Source organism: Sycon ciliatum, chromosome 9 (genome assembly GCF_964019385.1).
Source record: "Sycon ciliatum chromosome 9, ocSycCili1.1, whole genome shotgun sequence".
In the NCBI taxonomy this organism is placed as follows: domain Eukaryota; kingdom Metazoa; phylum Porifera; class Calcarea; order Leucosolenida; family Sycettidae; genus Sycon; species Sycon ciliatum.
In genome coordinates, this window is record NC_088651.1 from 8,635,482 (window position 1) to 8,657,800 (window position 22,319).

At 52.0% G+C, this 22,319-nt stretch overlaps 2 protein-coding genes across 2 annotated transcripts in view; one reads left to right on the forward strand and one right to left on the reverse strand.

Moving 5' to 3' along the window:
• Positions 1-9,328, forward strand: part of LOC135825369 (26S proteasome non-ATPase regulatory subunit 10-like) — a 36,888-nt gene extending 27,560 nt beyond the window's left edge. Inside the window, exons 9-12 of the mRNA XM_065338106.1 lie at positions 1,874-1,972; positions 8,142-8,204; positions 8,576-8,686; positions 9,165-9,328. Coding sequence (XP_065194178.1) covers positions 1,874-1,972; positions 8,142-8,204; positions 8,576-8,686; positions 9,165-9,230 — 339 coding nt within the window. The 3' untranslated portion in view covers positions 9,231-9,328. The remainder of the gene's footprint in view (positions 1-1,873; positions 1,973-8,141; positions 8,205-8,575; positions 8,687-9,164) is intronic.
• Positions 9,329-9,634: 306 nt separating this feature from the next.
• LOC135824232 (uncharacterized) lies at positions 9,635-16,664 on the reverse strand. Its single transcript, XM_065336963.1, has 4 exons — positions 16,499-16,664; positions 15,357-16,006; positions 10,772-14,614; positions 9,635-10,279 (listed from the first exon to the last, which is right to left on the reverse strand). Exons 1-4 carry the CDS (start codon positions 16,662-16,664, stop codon positions 9,635-9,637), a joined length of 5,304 nt encoding a protein of 1,767 aa, XP_065193035.1.
• Between the last annotated feature and the right edge of the window lie 5,655 nt (positions 16,665-22,319).

Below are 22,319 nucleotides of genomic sequence, written 5' to 3' on the forward strand. Positions count from 1 at the left end.
AAACACTGCTGAAGCACGATCCGTTGTCTGGAAGAGCACAACAGGGCAAGCAAGATTTCTTTTTCTTTTTAGCACAACGGTCTGGTGCCATTTGTGATTACGCAGCAAAACAAAGCGCATAACGACAATCTTGAATGCAGTACAAAGCAATGCAGTGCAGTGTGTGCGCTAGTTCGGATTGTTGCTAACAAGTACTAGCACAGCTAGTACACCAGTAATTACGGTAATTATGATGCTCTACCACTTAGTTATGGTGTGGTTGAATCACAAGATGTTGACATTAATTAGTGAGGTCGCCTGCAGAGCACTCCTCGGTGGGACGCTCAGGTCTCCAGCACAGTACGTAAAACTTCCCAGAAGCTAACCACCCTGAGAACCATCAGCCCGTCACTATCTGAACAACAGTCCCTCCTCTTCTATTCTGCTCTTATACATCCTGACGTGCTTTATGGATTATACGTGTTCTTCTCTGCACTCACGGCTCAGCAGCGGCAGCAGCTCACTGTTCTTGACAAGCGATGTGTTCGCTGCATAGCCAATCTGCCCTTCCCGTCCCATACCACTCCTATATACACTCGCCGGCTTTCCCTGATCCCTGTAATTGAAAGTGCCAAATGAAAACTCTGTTTCCTTATGCACCGTGTCCACACCAGCAGCATCAGCCCTCTTCTGAAAGATGGAGTAACCCTCCAACCTCCCAGTAACACCCGTGAATTATATCTACTGTTGATGCTCAGCATAAACTGAAATTTGACTCCATGCTCATGAAATATTTCTCACAGGCACTAGATTGGCGATATCCAAATCGGCTTAGCAATATTAAACTCCTGCCAATGCCTTTTATCTCTTGCGCTGCCTCGAGACATTATATGATCGATTCACCATAACCTGATGGTGGCTTGCCTTATAGTATCAGCTACCTCTCACTCATTTTAATTCTCCTTACTTATGCACACGCTTGCTTTGCTATAGTTAGCGCTAGCCACAATAGAAAGGTTCAGCATCACATAATTACGTTAGTAAAAAACGTAGTCGATCTACGGAAAGTCTTACGTAAACTGCATGCGGATCTGTGTTTTCGCCATACGTAGTTTTCAGATCACGTAGCTGCCCTTGGCAACTCGAAATGCGGCAGTGTACGACCGGATCGACCTGGGGAGAGAGTCATAAATTTGTACCCCAATTCCACTTACGGAGCACATACGTTATCAGAGCCCTATCTACGTACTCTACATGACAATTTTCCGTAAGTGGAGTGCAAACTCGCGAATTCACGGGTTTTCCCGCCCACTAACGTAAAGTTGCTCAACTTTATGTAGTCCGGAACCTCTCCAATGGGGGCCACTTACATTACTGGCCATTCAGGGCTCTAAGTCCCCATGCCTCGAAACTGACTCCCATCTTGGCTTGGCCAAGACTCGGTCTGCCTTGGCTGTGACTACCCGCCCGGCACCTTCGATCTCTCTCTCTCTCCCTCCCTCCCTCCCTGCCTCCCTCCCTCCCTCCCACCCTCCCTCCCTCCCTCCCTCCCCCCCCCCCCCTCTCTCTCTCTCTCTCTCTCTCTCTCAGCCTCAAGCAGTGTGTTGGAAGTCAATGTGTGTTTGTATTCGTGTGAATGGTAATTTTGGTCTTTGTGCACTTTGTGGTGGGTCTGATCTCCTCACGTCCTACTGCCTTAGGAGCTGCATGTGCTCATTGATCTCTTGAGGGTAGCAGCGTTCGTATTCATGCAGAAAACTCAGTTTGATAGAGTCTCACACAAACCGTTTCTTTTTGTCTTACAACCGTATTTTACGTGAAATATCTTGTTAAAACGGAATACTGTTCCATCATTTTTAGTGTTCCTTTTTTTTAAACATGTGCCCTGTTCCAGAATGGCGACACGCCATTGGACTTTGCGGTGAAGCAGAATAGACAGAATGTTGTGAAGTATCTAATCTCCTACGTACTGCGTAAAACAACAAAGGATCAGGTAAGACACGAGCGCTTTTATAGTCACTTCTGCTTTCGCAATTATCAGTGGAAGGCTGCAGATAGAAATATTCCAGCATGTGTCTGTGCGGGTGCGTGTGCATGTGAGTGGTGTGGTGGGTTTAGGTGTGGGTGTGTGTGTGTGGGTGGGTGTGGGTGTGGGTGTGAGTTTGTGTGCCAAATGCTTCGGTTGGTGGGTATAGTTATTGCAAACTAGTGTTGAGTCTGGTGCCAACAGACTTGACTCCTTGAAGGTGTATTGTTGTACCTGCCACCTTGGTGAGTTTCAGGATTCGTATACTTTCTATTTGAAGTATACACGGACTGGTACGACCTCTCAGCTGAACGTGGCGAGTGGATCCAGTCCATCTCGGATGCCATTGTTGCACGGCGCTTGCAACTTGATACCACAGTCAAGTTGTACAGTCTGTGAGTGACTTTTGCCAGTCAGTGCGGACTTCGTTGGCACAAATGCGGGAAGAGCGTCTGAAGCCCATCTGTGAACAATTGGGTGTTGTGTGTTGTTATACGCGTCATCGTTGGTTTGCCAGCCGAGGTGGACTTGAATTGCACAATTGTTCTCCCAGCTTTGGTGAGGCTCCAGTTTCCAAGACAGATTGCACCTTGCCCACCTGATTGCAGCCAATGTCAGCTCAACTGCCACACCTGCAATCGTTGTTTCCGGAGCAAAGCGGGGCACCGCCGGCACAACTCTAACCGAAGATCATGCAGTTCTTTTTCTGAACGCCGCACAATCTTGTGCCTGACCTGTTCTCTGAAGTTCACATGTCCCCGGTACCTGGCTCTACACAAAATGCAAGAAGTAACTCTGGTCCCCTTGCCTTCGAGACACTGCTTCACCTTTAGTTGGCAGTTTCAAGGTTGAAGGTGTGTATGTGTGTACATGTATGTGTGTGTGTGTGTGTGTGTGTGTGTGTGTGTGTGTGTGTGTGTGTGTGTGTGTGTGTGTGTGTGTGTGTGTGTGTGTGTGTGTGTGTGTGTGTGTGTGTGTGTGTGTGTGTGTGTGTGTGTGTGTGTGTGTGTGTGTGTGTGTGTGTGTGTGTGTGTGTGTGTGTGTGTGTGTGTGTGTGTGTGTGTGTGTGTGTGTGTGTGTGTGTGTGTGTGTGTGTGTGTGTGTGTGTGTGTGTGTGTGTGTGTGTGTGTGTGTGTGTGTGTGTGTGTGTGTGTGTGTGTGTGTGTGTGTGTGTGTGTGTGTGTGTGTGTGTGTGTGTGTGTGTGTGTGTGTGTGTGTGTGTGTGTGTGTGTGTGTGTGTGTGTGTGTGTGTGTGTGAGTGTGTGTGTGTGAGTGAGCGCCACGAATCTTTCTGCCGGTTGCCGCCGAATTAGTCCTTTCGCTATAATTGCCTATGGCAATGGGCAAGTTCTACGTTCAATGTGTGTGTTCACGTGTGTATGTGTTCACATGTGTGTGTGTTCACATATATGTGTGTGTGTGTGTGTGTTTTATGTGTGTTTATGTGTGTGTGTGTGTGTGTGTGTGTGTGTGTGTGTGTGTGTGTGTGTGTGTGTGTGTGTGTGTGTGTGTGTGTGTGTGTATGCATGTGTGTGTGTCCCATATGGTGCAGTGGTTTGTGCAGTCGATTTCCAATCGAGAGGTTGCGGGTTCAATTCCCGACGATTATGGTCGCACACGTCTTTCTTCTCTTTCTCGGACTCTTCCTGGCTTTTCTTTCATTCTCCTGGGTAGTTACCAACAGCCAGTGTATGCCGGAGTATGTGGTGTGGTGTGTGTGTAGAAAAAAAATGGAAAAATGAAAAATAGGGATTCACTGACCAGAAAAAGTCACTTCAAACAGCTGTGTGGTGGATACCAGGCTAAAAATAGTGGCGGTCAATTCATCAGCCTTGCAAGCTGTTGAATGGTGTAATCCCAGCCCAAGTTGCTATGTCTAACATAGCTGTTCGCTATCATCGCTTCCGCGATGGGCACGTCTGATGTCTGAGGTGTGTGTGTGTGTGTGTGTGTGTGTGTGTGTGTGTGTGTGTGTGTGTGTGTGTGTGTGTGTGTGCGCACCGAAGGAATTGCTGTTCGGCGAGCTGCCTGCCCCCCGTCCTCGTCACGGCCCGAAGAAGAGGTGGCGAGATGTGGTGTCCACTGACCTGGCGGACCTCGGCGTGACCACCTGGCTTGAGAGTTGCCTAGATCGTCCCGGCTGGAGACGAGTTGCGAGTAGCACTCTACCGCCACGGCCCGCTCCTGATCCTCTTCTATGTGTCTGTGGACGCCCGTTTCGTCGACCAGGAGACCTGAAACGACATGCCAAGTTCTGCGCTCGTGTCCTCACTCGAACTTTCCGACATTCGCTATCATTGCGTACGCAATGGGCAAGATCAAGGTTAAGGTCAAGGTGTGTGTGTGTGTGTGTGTGTGTGTGTGTGTGTGTGTGTGTTTGTGCCAGCTAGTTCGGTTGGTAGGTACACTTATGCCTGATTGTGTTGGGTCTGTTGCCAACTGGCTCGGCTGCTTGAAGGTGTAATGTTGCACCTGCCACCTTTGTTGGTTCCAGGGTTCATATACTTTCTATTTGAAGTACAGTTAAACCTGTGACTACCGACCACCTCTTGGTGCCAGCAAAAGCGGTCTTTAGTAGCAGGTGGTCTTTAGTTAGAGGTTTGCACCGTGCGACCATATATGGATCCCATTATATGATAATGTAAATCAAAAATGCAGCTAATACAATTCCCCAGGACTTGCGCAATGCCATTCTTATTTCAGGTCAAACAACACTTGGAGAGAAAGACGGACAGATGGAGAGAGACAACAAGAGAGAGAGAGAGAGAGAGAGAGAGAGAGAGAAGATTATTTTTTTTGCAGACATTAAATTCAGCTGCTACTTCTGAAGCCAGGAGTCAAATGTTCCCTGTGGAAGTTTCGTTTTGCGCTGGGCTTCAATTTTGTTCATGCGATCAATCGTACCGACTATCCTTGTTGTGACTTCTCGATTGTTTGAACGCGATCCTTCAGCATCAGGACCTTGCGGTGCTGCTTTGTTCCTGGATTCCTTGACGCCATCGTCGATTCATTTGTATGATTGGGGTGACAGAGCCGCTCAGTCTTCGTTTCTCCTCCGAGTAGTAACGTCGAGCAGAGAGCGCTTTCGATGCGCTCTCCAAACCGTTTCCGATCATGTTTATTCTTGACAGCGCTTGAAATTCTGACAGGTGTAGTGCAGTCCACACCGACTGCACAGTCAAAATGGCCTGCGTTCATTTGTTCAGCTGTAGTACCGAAAGATTCCTTTCAGGATTATGGAAAATCAGCAAAATATCAAGAAGGAGCTTCGAGCAACATTTGATTTCCTACATCGCGGTCGCTAGTTACGGGTCAAAAATCGTCTTTGGGACAAGAAAAGGCGGTCGCTGGTCGCGTTCAGCAGGTAGTCGCTAGTCACAGTGCATTTTGAATGGGAGATCGTCCGTGCCTGGCCAAGTGGTCTGTAGTACCAGGCTGGTCGCTAGTCACGGTGGTCTGTAGTACCAGGCTGGTCGCTAGTCACGGTGGTCTGTAGTAGCAGGCTGGTCGCTAGTCACGGTGGTCTGTAGTACCAGGCTGGTCGCTAGTCACGGTGGTCTGTAGTAGCAGGCTGGTCGCTAGTCACGGTGGTCTGTAGTACCAGGCTGGTCGCTAGTCACGGTGGTCTGTAGTACCAGGCTGGTCGCTAGTCACGGTGGTCTGTAGTACCAGGCTGGTCGCTAGTCACGGTGGTCTGTAGTAGCAGGCTGGTCGCTAGTCACGGTGGTCTGTAGTAGCAGGCTGGTCGCTAGTCACGGTGGTCTGTAGTAGCAGGCTGGTCGCTAGTCACGGTGGTCTGTAGTACCAGGCTGGTCGCTAGTCACGGTGGTCTGTAGTAGCAGGCTGGTCGCTAGTCACGGTGGTCTGTAGTACCAGGCTGGTCGCTAGTCACGGTGGTCTGTAGTACCAGGCTGGTCGCTAGTCACGGTGGTCTGTAGTACCAGGCTGGTCGCTAGTCACGGTGGTCTGTAGTACCAGGCTGGTCGCTAGTCACGGTGGTCTGTAGTACCAGGCTGGTCGCTAGTCACGGTGGTCTGTAGTACCAGGCTGGTCGCTAGTCACGGTGGTCTGTAGTACCAGGCTGGTCGCTAGTCACGGTGGTCTGTAGTACCAGGCTGGTCGCTAGTCACGGTGGTCTGTAGTACCAGGCTGGTCGCTAGTCACGGTGGTCTGTAGTACCAGGCTGGTCGCTAGTCACGGTGGTCTGTAGTACCAGGCTGGTCGCTAGTCACGGTGGTCTGTAGTACCAGGCTGGTCACTAGTCACGGTGGTCTGTAGTACCAGGCTGGTCGCTAGTCACGGTGGTCTGTAGTACCAGGCTGGTCGCTAGTCACGGTGGTCTGTAGTACCAGGCTGGTCGCTAGTCACGGTGGTCTGTAGTACCAGGCTGGTCGCTAGTCACGGTGGTCTGTAGTACCAGGCTGGTCGCTAGTCACGGTGGTCTGTAGTACCAGGCTGGTCGCTAGTCACGGTGGTCTGTAGTACCAGGCTGGTCGCTAGTCACGGTGGTCTGTAGTACCAGGCTGGTCGCTAGTCACGGTGGTCTGTAGTACCAGGCTGGTCGCTAGTCACGGTGGTCTGTAGCACCAGGCTGGTCGCTAGTCACGGTGGTCTGTAGTACCAGGCTGGTTGCTAGTCACGGTGGTCTGTAGCACCAGGCTGGTCGCTAGTCACGGTGGTCTGTAGTACCAGGCTGGTCGCTAGTCACGGTGGTCTGTAGTACCAGGCTGGTCGCTAGTCACGGTGGTCTGTAGTACCAGGCTGGTCGCTAGTCACGTTGGTCTGTAGTACCAGGCTAGTCGCTAGTCACGGTGGTCTGTAGTACCAGGCTGGTCGCTAGTCACGATGGTCTGTAGTACCAGGCTGGTCGCTAGTCACGGTGGTCTGTAGTACCAGGCTGGTCGCTAGTCACGGTGGTCTGTAGTAGCAGGCTGGTCGCTAGTCACGGTGGTCTGTAGTAGCAGGCTGGTCGCTAGTCACGGTGGTCTGTAGTACCAGGCTGGTCGCTAGTCACGGTGGTCTGTAGTACCAGGCTGGTCGCTAGTCACGGTGGTCTGTAGTACCAGGCTGGTCGCTAGTCACGGTGGTCTGTAGTACCAGGCTGGTCGCTAGTCACGGTGGTCTGTAGTACCAGGCTGGTCGCTAGTCACGGTGGTCTGTAGTACCAGGCTGGTCGCTAGTCACGGTGGTCTGTAGTACCAGGCTGGTCGCTAGTCACGGTGGTCTGTAGTACCAGGCTGGTCGCTAGTCACGGTGGTCTGTAGTACCAGGCTGGTCGCTAGTCACGGTGGTCTGTAGTACCAGGCTGGTCGCTAGTCACGGTGGTCTGTAGTACCAGGCTGGTCGCTAGTCACGGTGGTCTGTAGTACCAGGCTGGTCGCTAGTCACGGTGGTCTGTAGTACCAGGCTGGTCGCTAGTCACGGTGGTGTTTATTTACAGGTTTTACTGTATACATACCTGTTAACCATGGACTGCTTCTGGCTAGATTAAACTCTTGCGTAATCAATGGTGCTAGTGAAGCTTGTATCAGATCCACTCTGATTTAGCCACCCACACTAGTAGCAAGTATTACCTTCACTGGGGGCAGGGGTAACTGCAGTTGGATCCCGGGACGGATACCCTGATGCCGTCAATCCTTTTTCTGCACCTTGTCCTCACCCACTTCCTGAGGTGTGGTGAGCCCATAAGTGGGATCATTATCAAGTCCACCCAGAGTTTTGGGGATTTCAGGGGGTGTCGGCCGTTGGGCGGTTCAATAGCCAATTGAGTAATCTTTCCAAGATTCCTTTTGAGTCTCTCTCCCCTCTCCCGGGGAGACCCGCACGACCAGTTTTGGCAGAGAGCAACAAGTACAAGTACAAGTGTGTGTGTGTGTGTGTGTGTGTTTGTGTGTGCCAGTGTGTGTGTGTGTGTGTGTGTGTGTGTGTGTGTGTGTGTGTGTGTGTGTGTGTGTGTGTGTGTGTGTGTGTGTGTGTGTGTGTGTGCGTGTGTGCGTGTGTGGGTGTGTGCTGGATGCATGTGTGTGTGTTTGTATGTGTGTGTACATGTGTGTACGTGTGTGTTCTTGCATGTGTGTGGGTGTCGGTGTCGGTGTGAGTGCGGGTGTGGGCGTGTGCGTGTATCTAATATGCCCAGTGTCGGACGTTACTTGTACAAGCTTACATCAAGTCTGGTGAAGGTTGCCTACCAGTACTACAGGTACAGTGACCTTGTGTAATTCCCATGCCGCTTGACACTGCATAGAGATCCACACTGGTTAGGTAGGGACCTGATATTGGGCAGGGTCATGTCATATTTTGGATGGAGGGTACCAGAACATAATAGTTGAAAAAGAAGGAACAAAAATGTACACACATAGTAGTAAGGGATAGAGTATCTCCTAATCCCCCCTCCCCCTCCCCCCAACCTCCCTCCGGGCCACCAAGACCGCGCAATAATTCCATCATCCTTCTAGTTGCCCCTCTCCCCCTACAGACCCAACCCTACCGCACCTCGCCCTTAACTGGATGTATATTCTTCATAACAGGCGTGTATCCTGAGGAGGAATTCTTGGCCTTTTTCTGTCATAGGACGGCATCATGGATTGCCTAGTTGGTGTGCACATTAGTCAAGAAGACATGGATGCTTGGACTGAGTTACTCGGAAGACAATCTGAACGTCAAACTTGGATGCTCGCCCAGGTAAGTGAGTGATTCATTGTATTCACACTCACCAAAGTCAGTTTGACTGGTGTACGTACAGCGCACCTATAATTATTCCATTGTCCCCATTGATCGGCAACAACTTCCTTTTCTCTTCCATTTTTATCACAACACTTTGTTATAGCCCATGACTTTCCTAAAAAAATACTGTAATGCGACACCTGGTGAGTGCATGAAATGTTCCCACAAGGGAGATGGTGAAATTTCAGAAGATGATTCAATAACAGGTGCATTTCTCTACCTGCATTTGTGTTCTGCGACATGTGTGTGTGTGTGTGTGTTCATGTCTATGTGTATGTGTGAATGTGTGTGTGTGTGTGTGCGCGCGTGCATGCGCGTGTGCGTTCATGCGTACGTGCGTATGTGTGTGTGTGTGTGTGTGTGTGTGTGTGTGTGTGTGTGTGTGTGTGTGTGCGTGTGTGTGTGCGTGCGTGCATGTGTGTGTAATGGAACTCAGAGAGCTATTACCATTCGGAAAGAACTACCTCCACCGCTTCTGGTGAGTTCAGGGCCAATGTTGTGAGTAGTGACAGTACTCCCACTCCCTCTGTAACCCACATAGTTTCTGGACGTCATTGAGGTGCATTTCCTTTCTTGATCCATGTAGTAACAGAAAGAGAAGGGGAGACAGAGCCACAGGTGTAGAGAGGGAAAGCAAAAGAGAGGAAAGAAGAGATATAGAGACAGACAGACACACACACACACACACACACACACAGACAGACACCTTTGGACCTTTGGAAAGCCCTTCGCCGAAGGCGATGATAGCTATTAGGCGAGGCAGTAGTTCTTGTGTCGGGATAAATCATTCGGTCGGCGAAAGTCGCGGCCGCAGACACAGACGAATACTCTTGGTTGGGGCTGGCTTGGTGGCTTCTGACGGCTACGCTCGCGCCAGTCCCTCTGGTCCTGGGCAAGGTTGTACCATTACGCCTCCGGGATACCGGTCGCACGCAAGTCTGAAGTTACCACATCTCTCCAAGGACGCTTGGGTCCATGGCGGGGCCGCGTGTTAGTGCCCTCCGCAAACAGGATCTGCTTTGGCAACCTGGTGTCGTCCATCCTTGCGAGGTGACCAAACCATCGCAGGCGATTTGCACGAATGGACTCCTCCAGCGAGGCTGGCATGCTGCTGCGCTTCGCCAGGTCTTCACTTGACAGATGTTCCTGCCACTGCTGGTCTCGAGTAACACTCAGAATCGTGCGAACACACTGCCGATGGAACGTGTCCAACCTGCGCAGGAGGGGTGCCTTCAGCGTCCATGTCTCAGAACCATACAGCAGCACTGAAAGGATCACGGCCTGGTAGACGTGACGTCTGATTCCAAGCCATAGACCAGAGTTCCGGAAAATTGGTTGGAGGAGGCTACCAAACGCCCTCGATGCCTTGGCAAGACGAGTAGTGACTTTGGCATCCAGCTCTGCATCGTCGCTGATCGTACTGCCGAGGTAGGTAAATTCGCTGACCACGCCGATCACGTCACCAGCACTACCAGGCACCACAATATCAGCACGGATGACACTCGGACCGACCGCCAAGAACGTCGTCTTCTGCACTGTTTTCGTGAGATCCTAGTGCCCCGTGGCACAACCCTCGTCACAGACACAAGCTCCTAATTCTCTTGTTGGTTAGAAGGTGTTCTTTATTGATCTGTCCCTGTTCTCGGGAGTTGTGTGATTATAGGAAAAAAAGGTGTGCAACGTGAGTCGGACATGTATGGAAAAGTGTTGTATCGTGCTCTTTACAGTGGGTGCCCAATCGGGCAAAGCACAAACGAAAAGGGTGCCGTGAGTCAGTGCTGTCATGCAGCAACATTCTCCCCCCTGGTTACGAACCGTGGGAGAGTTAACATAAACATGCAAAAAAGAACAGAAGAAAAGCGAAGAAGACTGTATTAAAACCTAGCAACCATCGTGTTATTCGAGTAGAAATAAGGTTGGACGGTCCATGGACGCACGAAACAAGAAAAAGGAAAACAAGAAAAAAAGAGAAAAAAACAGCGCAGCTAGCTGCAGCTCAGAAGTGCGGGAGGCATGACAGCTCTACGAACGCACGTCCAGTACACAAATTTTCGCGGCGGGTCGGCGAAAAACGCTACCTGATGCGGTCTTGACGTCGACAACACGGACAACACCATCGCGGCCTGGATGGACAGCTGAGACGACACCTTTGAGCCAGGAACCCCGTGGTGCGTTGTCATCCGCGATAATGACAATGTCGTTTACGACGAGCTGCTTCGTTTGGCGGTTCCACTTTGTGCGGTGAGCGAGAGTTGGTAGGTACTCGCGAACCCAACGGCGCCAGAACATATCTGCAAGGGCTTGCGCAACGCGCCATTGGCGCCGCAGCGAGACATCTCCTGCCTGCGCGATTCCTTGAAGAATGGCACACGAGGAACCGATCAGGAAGTGGTTCGGAGTCAAGGCCTCGTCGTCGGCGGCATCCAGACTGACATGTGTGAGAGGTCGACTGTTCACGAGTGCCTCTGCTTCTGCCAGTGCGGTCAGGAGGGTCTCCTCCTTGGGATGGCACTCTTTGAGGATGGCGTGAAGTGCGGTCTTGATGGATCCAACGAGCCGCTCCCAGGCTCCACCCATGTGGGGTGCCGCCGGCGGGTTGAACGACCATGTAATGCCGTCATGAGAAATCTGGTCCTGGATGCGAGCTTCATTCAGCTCACGAATGGCCTGGCGGAGCTCTTTGGCGGCGCCTTTGAAGTTAGTTCCGTTGTCTGAGTGGATCACCAGTGGACAGCCTCGCCTGCTGATGAATCGCCGGATGGCCATTAGCGTTGAGTCTGTGGACAGGTCGTGCGCCAGCTCCACATGAACGGCTCGGGTGGCGAGACAAGTGAAGAGAGCGCCGTACCGCTTCTCATGTCTGCGCCCAACAGTGACAGACAGCGGGCCGAAGTAGTCCAGTCCTGTCCGTGTGAAGGGTCGCTGAAAGGCGTCAGTGCGGCACTCTGGCAGGGCCGACATGATTGGTGGCTGCGGCTTGGCGCGGAGATTCTTGCAATGCTGGCACTCGCTCCAGGTGCTTCTTACCGCTGTGCGGATACCGGGTACCCAGTACTTCTGACGCAGCTCGTTCACTACGCGATCCTGTCCTTGATGTAACGACCAGACATGGTGTTGCTGTATGAGCAGCCTAGTGAAGGCGTGCTTCGGCGGGAGCAAGACAGGTTGGCGCAGGTTCTTGTTTTCAACCTTTGCGTTCCGTACGCGGCTGTCAGAGCGCATGATGCCATTGTCGTCGATGAAGGGTGTCATCTGGACCAGGCGGCTGTCCTTGTTGACTGGCTTGCCATTGCGGAGCGCAGCGAGTTCTTCTGGGAAGCCTTCCGCTTGTGCAGCTTTCCACCAAAGACTCTCCGCGGCTCGTAGCTCGGGGACTGTCAGCGACGGCTTGGCAGTGTCTCTTCCTCCGTGTCTCAGGTGGCGAGTGAAGCGTAGCACCCAGGCGGTTGCTCTTACCAGGCGACACCAGCTTGAGAAGCGCTCGATCTCTGGTAGTGCTGCCTTCAGGCTGGGTGGCTCTGAGCTGTCTCCGGCTGCTGCCTGGACGCCACTGAACGCACGCTTCAGCTCGAGATCATCCGGGTCCGGCGTATGAGTCTCCTCGGCGGGCCAGTCTGCTTCGCCTTGCCTCAAATAGTCCGGGCCGCCAAACCAGCGATCGTCCGGCTGCAAGCGCTGGGCAGAGATGCCCCTGGAGAGGTCGTCGGCTGGGTTCAGTCTTGTCGGTACCCAGTGCCACTGATCTACTTCTGTTGTGTCTGTTATTTCCGCGATCCGGTGGGCCACAAATGGTTTGAATTGCCGGGCGTCCGAGCGTATCCACAACAGCACCGTTCTGGAGTCTGTCCAGAATATGACCCGTGGAATTGAAATACGCAGCTGCTCCCGTACGGTACAGGATAGGCGCGAGGCGAGGACCGCAGCCTGGAGTTCCAGACGGGGTATCGAGGCCGGTTTCAGTGGAGCAACGCGTGCCTTCGCTGCAACTAGGGACACTGCCAGCTGAGTACCGTGGTTCGCTACTCTCAAGTACGCAGCGGCGCCGTATGCTTTCTCGCTTGCGTCAGCGAACACGTGCAGCTGGATGTCTGTAGCGACTGCAATCAACGGTGTGGAGCACCGTGGCACTTCTACGGTGGCCACCTGATCTAGCTCTGCAGCCCAATCTGTCCATCTCAGTGCAAGAGATGCAGGGAGTTCATCATCCCAGCCTATGCCAGCTCTCCACACGTCTTGGAGAAGCATGCGTGCGATGATGGAGTGGCAGGACACCAGGCCGAGTGGGTCGAATACCGACATTGTGTGTCGCAGGACGCTTCGCTTCGTGACTGGTGCCTTTGGATCTGGCTTCGTGCCGCAGGAGAAGCCAAGAGTGTCCTTCGCAGGGTCCCATCGGAGACCCAGGGTCTTCTCGATGGGGTGGTCGTGGCTGTGGACGTTCACGATTCTTGGTGACCTCAGATCTGATGGAAGGCTCTCGAGGACCGTCGGAGAGTTGCTCACCCAGTTACGGATCACAAACCCTCCCCCCTCGTGGACGTCCATCACCTTGCGAGTCAGTGCTACAGCTTCCTCGGTTGTTGGGGTGCTGTCGAAATAGTCGTCGACATAGTGGCACTCCTCTATGGCTGTCACGGTTCGCGCATCTCCGGAAGCCAAGTCGTGCGCATTGATGTTCTTCGCAAACTGGGCGGCGGTTGGTGAGCAGACTGCACCGAACGTCATCACGTCCATCTGGTACACATCAGCTGGTCTGCTTGCATCCATGTCGCGCCAGAGGAAGCGTTGTGCATGACGGTCTTCGGGACGCATCTTCACCTGGTGGAACATCTCCTTGATGTCTGCACCAAAGGCAACCTCATACAGTCGGAAGTTGTACAGAACTTGTGTGATCGGCGTCAGGAGGTCGGGGCCGGTGAGGAGGAAGTCGTTTAGAGACTTTCCATGCGACTTTGCCGCGGCGTCAAACACCAGTCGCACCTTGCCTTTCTCTTTGTTGTACACGGCAAAGTGTGGCAGGTACCATGTCCGCTCTGGCTGGTGGGTGGCCTCCTCAGGTGACAGCTTCCGGGCATACCCCTGTTCCAAATAGCTGTCGATCTTGCTCTGGTAGCCTTGTGCAAGCGTGTCATCCTTCCGCAGGCGCCTCTCCAGCTGCTCGAGACACTGGGCAGCCGTTGCCTTGCTCCGTGGAAGGGTGATGTTGTCCTCCCGCCAGAGAAGCCCCGTTTGCCACCGGCGTCCGGTACGCGTGGTGAGAGTGTCTAGCAGCTGGAGTGCGCGGTCGTCAGCCTTGCTGCGGATTTTCGCGGGCTTGACCCCGAGGGAGTCTAGGGCGAACGACTGCTGGACCAGGTCATGGAGGTCGCTGTCGAGACCCCAGGTGGAGAGGACCACGCCTTCATCGATTCTGCAGCGGCCGGCGATCGTTTTGCCATGAACAACCCACCCTAGCTTGGTCTGTGTAGCTACGGGTGCGTTTGGAGGGCCCTCCCCGATCACCCGTGGTGCGATCAGGCTGTAATTATCCTGTCCGATTAGGAGTCTGGGCTTGGCACAAGACAGCGTTGGTAGTTCAAGTCCCTCCAGGTGGGGGCAGTTTTTCAGCCGTTGAGGGTTGATTGATTGTGTTGGCAGGTTGAACTTGGCATGAGTGTGGACGTTTGTTAAGGTGAAGCTTTCCTGTCTCTGCCTGCCAGCTACGCTGAATGTTACTACCTTGGAGCTGGACTCCTGGTGCTGCTTGCCATCCGTCCATGACAGCCTCAGGGGCCGCGTTGGTCCTGCAAGTCCAAGTTCCTCCGCCAGTTCGCTTTCAATCAAGGACACTGTTGAGCCTTCGTCCAGGAGTGCGTACGTATCAGCCGCTGTGTCTCCGTTTCGTACCTAGACCGGAATCACCCTCAGCAGCACCCTTCCACTGTGTTCCGACACGTGGGTTGCCGAGGTGTATGTAGTCTCTGACATGCTTCCTAGCGGTGCTACACTTCCGCGGCCATCGCGGTGTAGTAGAGGATGGTGAGGTTTGCCACACGAGCAGGCCTTCTCCTCGCATACCCTTGCCAGGTGGCCTTCGCCAAGGCAGCGGAAGCACAGCCGTCTGTCACTAACGAACTGCCGACGGGCGTTAAGTGGCTCCGCGGCTAGCTGACGGCAGCTACTTGTGGTGTGCCCAGCTTTGCTGCAGAATAGGCAATGTGGCTTACCGGCGGTGGCCTCCACGACTGTGAACGTTTGGCCTGTGCGTGGAGTGGCATGAGTGACGTCACATGGGCTCGGCTGAGCGACTACGCATGCAGCCTTGGCCCTCTGTTGAAGCCAGGCAGAGAAGGTGTCCAGGTGCGGGTCTGTGCCGGTTTTAAGCACGTACTCTCCCCACTGGATCCGAAGCCCCCCAGACAGCTTGCCAACTAGCTCCTTGACCAATTGAGGGTTGTAGAGATGGCCGGTGCACTTTGTGCTTCGCATAGTGGCCACAAGGTTGCGGCACAGGGCGCTGATTTCAATCAGTACCTCGATGGCCTCCTCCGACTTCATGCCTCTCTGTGATTTCGTCTTCAGAATGAGATTCTGGACAATGATCCGGGCGGCCGAACCTCATCCTCAAGATGGAGATGACCTCCCCTACATTGTCGGGGAGAGTCATCATCCCCTGTACAGCTTCCTTTGCCTTTCCGCGTAGCGCCTTTTGCAGTCGTCCAAGGTTCTCCCCGTTCAAGAATCCGCACTCTCTGGTCGTGTGCTCCAGGGCGAAGATGAATGCTGGCCACTCGTCAGCATGTCCAGAGAACTGAGGCAAGTCCTTGGCAGTGGACTGCCTTGCCATGAAATGGTGGGTGGTGAGATTCATGGGGTGTGACTGCCTTGCACTTGTAGGGGTAGGACGTGTGCCATTGGGCTCGTTCCCTGAAGCCTGCTCACCTTGGACTTGGTGGTCCAGTAAAAGATCCTGGATTTGACCATTGGCTTCCTCAAGCGCTGCTCCCATGTTTCTCTCCGCGCGCTCGGCGCGCTGTGCGCGCTCAGCTAGGCTAATGCGATCCGCGCATGTCAGCTCGGATCCGTTGCCGGTCTCCCGTGATCGACGGGACGAACTTGATCGGACGCTGGCATTACTGCTGCCGCTTGACCGGTTTCTGTTCAACTTCTTCTGGAGTTCTAGCTTCTTGCGGATCAGCTTTCGTTCTACTTCTGCAAGCTCCTCCGCGGCGATACGTTCCGCTTCCGCGTCGAGTTCGTCGATTGAGCGGAGCGAGCGCCGGCTGCTGCAAGACGTTGCTGATGAAGTGGTGAGTGAACGAGCGCACATCGACCTGCTCCCGTTTTGGTACCCTGCGCTGGCTGCAGCAAGGCCTGCATTTTCGCCGATCTGCGCGTCGTTTGTGTACTGGACACGCTTTTGGTGTGCATGAGGCAAAAAAGGAACAGCCGGGGTCACAGAGCGCGTGTGAGTGTCATGCAAATCGGAACCTAAAAAGGACTGGCCAGCGTACGGCTGGTGAGGTGCTAAATCTACAGCAACATGATGTGGTGCGTGTACGGGATCATTGTTTGCATGCATTTGTGTGGAGGTGCGTGTGTGCGAATATGAAAACGGCCTACTTGTAGAGGAAGCATTACATGTTTCAAAATTGTTTTCATGACTTTCATGAACAAACTCGTTCGTGGAACTAGTAACATTAGTATTACGAACAGCAGAACAAACAGGCATATAATTATTTGGTGTGTGGAGACCAGGACCTAACTGGTTGGTGCTTTCTCCAGCTCCACCTCGAGTGATTTCACTTAGCTCAGCCTCTTGTTCCGTCTTGACGATGTCAGCCATCTGCGTTGACTTGCCGGCGTCGTCCTGGGCTGCCGCTGCTGCTGTTGCGTTGTCGTCGTCTCCGAATCGCGTCGGTGCACGAGACAGACGGCCACTTCGTGTGGTGTACATAGGTTCGCTGTGGCATCGATCCGCGACGCTCCTCAGCTCTCTGGTTGGTTCGAGTATGGCGATGCCGGACCCTCTCCGCGAGAATCCGGCTCGAAGGACCAATGTTTTCGTGAGATCCTAGTGCCCCGTGGCACAACCCTCGTCACAGACACAAGCTCCTAATTCTCTTGTTGGTTAGAAGGTGTTCTTTATTGATCTGTCCCTGTTCTCGGGAGTTGTGTGATTATAGGAAAAAAAGGTGTGCAACGTGAGTCGGACATGTATGGAAAAGTGTTGTATCGTGCTCTTTACAGTGGGTGCCCAATCGGGCAAAGCACAAACGAAAAGGGTGCCGTGAGTCAGTGCTGTCATGCAGCAACATGCACGCTAACAGTCAGGCCCCAGCCTGACGTACACTGTGTAAATTCCTTCACCATCGTCTCCATGTGCTCATACGAAGTGGTGTACAGGGCAGCATCATCCGCAAATAGCGACTCCGACACGGATAAGTCTGCGAGTCTGTGCTTGGCAGTACGGTCGCCAACCAACTTGCGGCCGATACTATGTTTCATCGGAAAACTAGGCACTGTGGATGTTGAGCGCCAGTGTGCAAGGACGGCAGAGAAGTAGAGATTGAACAACATCGGAGCCAGGGTACAACCCTGGCGTAGACCATTCTCCACCCCAACGCTGTCACACTGACCACTACCCACGCGAACAGAAGCCATTATACCCTCGTGGAGAGACCGGATCACCTGAAGCATGCGCGGAGGCACACCGAGTTTCTGCAGGACCAGCCAAAGCGCCTTTTGGGGGACCGAGTCGTACGGCTTGCGTAGATCCACAAACAAGACGTCCAGATCAGATTGATGTTCGATGGCTTTTTCGAGCACTTGGCGGGCAGCAAAGATCATATCGATGCAGCCCCTACCCTTCCGAAAACCGCACTGAGACTCCGGTAGCCAGTCTTCAGCGAGTGGCTCAAGTCGGTCCTGGAGCACGCGATCAAACAGTTTGCTCACAACATCTAGCTAGCTGATGACATGCCAGTTATCGCAGCTATGCCGGTTACCCTTCTTGGGGATGGGGACTATCTCTGCATCACGTCAGTCAGCAGAGACCGATCCAGTTTCCTAAACCCTAATGATGAACTCGTGGAGGCGACCCAACAAATGTTCACCACCACAACGAATCAGCTCTGGCAGAATGCCCGATTGACCAATGGCTGTGCTATTCTCCATACAGCGAAGTGCACGCTCAGGTAGAATAAGGACACTTTTCTGGTGCCCATGTACTTCAAGATCAGCGCTGCAACTCGCCATGGTGATAATGTGGCTGACGTCATGTTACCAAGGAAAACATGGCGTTTGGCCGTGTTCGCCGCACTCGAGCGCTCAGCTTTTTTCACAATCTTGTTTTGAAAAATACTTCAAGTCTTTTGCAGCTCTTTTGGAGGCCAGTCACAGCGCGATCTGTACGAGTATCTTTATCATGGCCATTGTCTTGTGTCGTGTTGAGCTTGAATAGCTTTCTCTGATGAAGGATTCAAATATCATGGTGTTCTCTTTTATCGTGGGCAAGAAGCTCCCCACTCGCAGCGGGGATAACATCGGACGGAAAAAATGTGTCGAGTCCCGAGCAGGAGTTCTGCTGACAAAAGTGATTAGTGTTCGCGACCTGGGGCATGTGAGGCCTACAGTTCTAGTTGGGCAATACCCCACGGACACATCTAGCTCGAAGCGCGGAGTCGATTGAGAAAAATGACCAAATTCATAAAGAAGGCTTGTTTGCTTCCACAAAATGTTTTAGTAGCCGAGTCCACGCACTGAAAACTGCACTTGCATTGTTCCTGTCCAGTCATACAGTACATCAGTGCAGTACAGAGTGCACTTGCAAGTCACAACGACACGAGCACAGTCGCGTGTACAGACTCAGTTGTGACCAGCGATCGCGCGTGGGAGTCAAGCACCCTACTCAAGTGCGCATGCTCGGCTCGCTGCATGCACTGTCTGTAGATCTACAGCAGATTGCTGGTGTGATGCACTACATCAAGAGTAGATAAACAAGAGTGTGCAACTCGCGGATGGGTTGGCCCACGGCGGAATTTTTTGTTGACGTAATCTTTTCGACGACGCACGCGCTGCGAGCCTTTTGGAGAGTTTTCCCTCGTGCACTTGGGTGGGCTTTACACTACAAGGTCGGTACCCAGCACGTGCTCTCACACTGCTCTGCGGCAAAGCCGCGTTTCTCTGAAAAAAGGTGACGTAAACAAAAAATTCCGCCGTGGGCGCGGGGTACCGGGTATCTGCAGATTGTGCAGGAGAGATCCGGAGTTGCACACTCTTGTTTATCTACTCTTGACTACATGTACAGCGCAGTCATTTATGTGTACCAAGAGACAATGTCGGCTATTTTGAAACGGCAATGACAGCTTCATCCATAAACGCGGAGCGTGGGGAATGTCTTTGGCGAATTAGAGCTGTTGCATTGGCTAGCTGTACATCCCAGCAAGCGGGAATGTGCTGGATATCGATACTAAACACCCGTTCATCGCGGTGGTGAGTCTGAACAGACCCCGAGGCACGACAGCTTCGTATACTAAATGTGTACAGTGCGTATGGTGAAACAAGTCGATCTGGTTTCCAGCGAAATGTTGTTATCTATGTACAATATCCACCAATATCCTTTATCTAGCGCCCAAAGGCTATCCAGTTCACTAGGATGTGTGGCCTTACTATTTTTCGTTTTCTCCGCGTTTTGGGTTGAAATCTGAACATAAAAAGTAGCACTGATGACGTCATTCAGCTCAAAATTTAAAGGGAAGTATACCCTAAAATCAAATTTTCACCAGTTGTAGTCTTCGGGGTGCTGAGTCGAATGGTCTTGGTCCGAGGAAGCTGCGACGCTCCCTTCCTACTTGAATCCCAATCGAACTCGCGCACTTCCACCGAAACTGGGTGACTGCGCCCTACTACTAGTACTAGATGGGGATTTGTATGCAAAATGTCACTAAAAGCGCCATTTCGTTCTTATAAAAGCACGGATGACCACGATTGGCCCATATGTTGTAGTCTTTTGGACGCTGAGTCGACTGGTTTTGGTCCGAAAAGGCTGCGATGCAGCGTTCCTCCTTTATTCCCAATCGAACATGGGTGAACAAGCGGTCACGTGCTCCTGGTTGCCCAAATCACCTGGTCACCGCGCCAGCAGGCGACAACTTTCACACCAAGGTTCAACTCGAGTTCAACTCGAGTGACAGGCATGCACCCAAAAAAGGTCAAACAGGCTAGTAAGTTGTACCCTGAAGGCACGGTGACCAGGTGACTGGTGTACGCAGGAGCACGTGACCGCTTGTTCAACCATGTTCGATTGGGAATAAAGGAGGAACGCTGCATTGCAGCCTTTTCGGACCAAAACCAGTCGACTCAGCGTCCAAAACTTACTACAACATATGGGCCAATGGCGGTCATCCGTGCTTTTATAAGAACGAAATGGCGCTTTTAGTGACATTTTGCATACAAATCCCCATCTAGTAGGGCGCAGTCACCCAGTTTCGGTGGAAGTGCGCGAGTTCGATTGGGATTCAAGTAGGAAGGGAGCGCCTCAGCTTCCTCGGACCAAGACCATTCGACTTAGCACCCCGAAGACTACAACTGGTGAAAATTTGATTTTAGGGTATACTTCCCCTTCAAATTTGATATTGAAATTCGATGACAACTAACCCAATGTATCAACACAGAAAATTTGGTGGAAAAATATTCATGTATGCCAAAGTTATTACCAATACAAGTTTTGTACACACATGATCACCTTATTATACCTGAGCGTTGGAGCTCCTCGATGCTAGGGACGTCATCCAGATGTTCACGAACATCCAATACAGGCATGCTGTCAACAGTGTGTTGGTCAAATTGGCTCTGCGTATTTAACACCATCTCAAAGTGCCGTCCGACACGAGCACAAACAGCATCCGCATCCGGGATCAAGTTGCCGTTCTCATCCAGCACAGCAGATGTATGCTTCGAAGTTCTGCCCTTCTCGATTTCCTGCAGCTTCCGGATGCACTTCCAGCGAGTTTGCCCATATGTCTTAGCCTCCTCAGCATCTCGCACTACCTCTGATATCTATTTCTCCTTCGCCATCCGGACAGCCTTTGCCATTGTACGTTGTGCCTGACGAAAGGCTTTCCGAGTATCAACTGTATCATTTGACAACAACGCTTAATGGCAGGTATTCTCGGCATGACAGCCACATATACACACAGACAGACAGACACAAACACACACAGACAGACATATAGACAGATATAGAGAGAAAGAGAGTAAGTAAGATAGAGCTATGTGAGCTATGTGAGCTACACGAACAGCATGTACTTGTAAAGCATCCATGACTTGTGACCATCAGTAGAGTTTGCTTAATCCATGAGTGGATCAATCAAGCCTGCAGTTCTGTACCTACATAGTTGATCTGCCAAATTTGATATTAACCAAAATACGACAAAAGAGGGAGAGATGGCAACCTCTACCCCCCCCCCCCCCCCCCCCACACACACACACACCACCACCACCACCACCACCACCACCACCACCACCGCAACAACCATACGTAACAACCATGTGAGGGATCGCAGGGAACTGGAATAGAAGTGATACTTGTACGTGTACTGAAGTATACTAAAGATGTGCTGAAAGATCAAACTGTGTGTGATACGTTGTCTTGATAATACTTCAAGTAGTACTCCTGGATCACAAGCATTAGAAGCCAATCTGCCCCTAATCGATACAAAGATATCCTAGGATTACTTCGGCCAAATGTCTTCGTTGTTTCCTGTACTTGGACTCCAAGGGTAACCCGGAATGTTGTTTGAGGCCAACAAACTGTTTGACATTCATACAAGTATTTTTTTAACGATTTTGATTTTTGAATCCGTGAGACAAAGCAATATAATTATTGTTCACAGCTACTTCCTCCGCGTCATTACAATTGTCGCTTCACACATCGCAATGTTTGTGATTTGCTTGTCTTAGTTGGAGTGTCGGAACCGTTGTTTTCTGGGTTCGAACATCAGCAAGACCCTTCCTATGCAATATCTACTTGTTACAGAAGCCATGGTGGCCTCGGAGCTCTCTCTTCCGCACCAAACAAACTCATCCCGCTCCACGCTATTTCGCCCCAGTGCACGCATCTTTTTCTGGAGTTCTTGCCGACCCACATCGTTCACACAGGCATTTGTCAAGATTACAAGCTCAGGTATAAGACTCCTGATATCTCTCCTGACTTCGAAATGCTGAAGTTGACAATGGCAAGAACAAAGTTTTCTCAAGTTCCTAAAAAAACCTCTACACGTGGCGCATGATGCTGTGAAGGTAGCAGGTCTGAAAACACCAACAAAATCAGCGAAGTACTTGTCAAAGAAAGAAGCTGTGGATCTGCTTACCCTATTCCACTGGAAGGGCGTTACGGTGTACGTCAAAAATGCTAGTTTCCCGTCATCGCCAGCCACCTGGAGGCATGTATCGCTTGAAAACGAAGTGTCATGACCTGATGTTGAACACGCGTCTTGTTCAGCGTGTTCATTGCGGAAGGGTCGGCCTCAATTCTGATGAAGACATCGACCTCAGCCGCAAGTGCCACGAAGCGGGAGACCACAAACTAAAGCTCAGTCCGTCGATAATG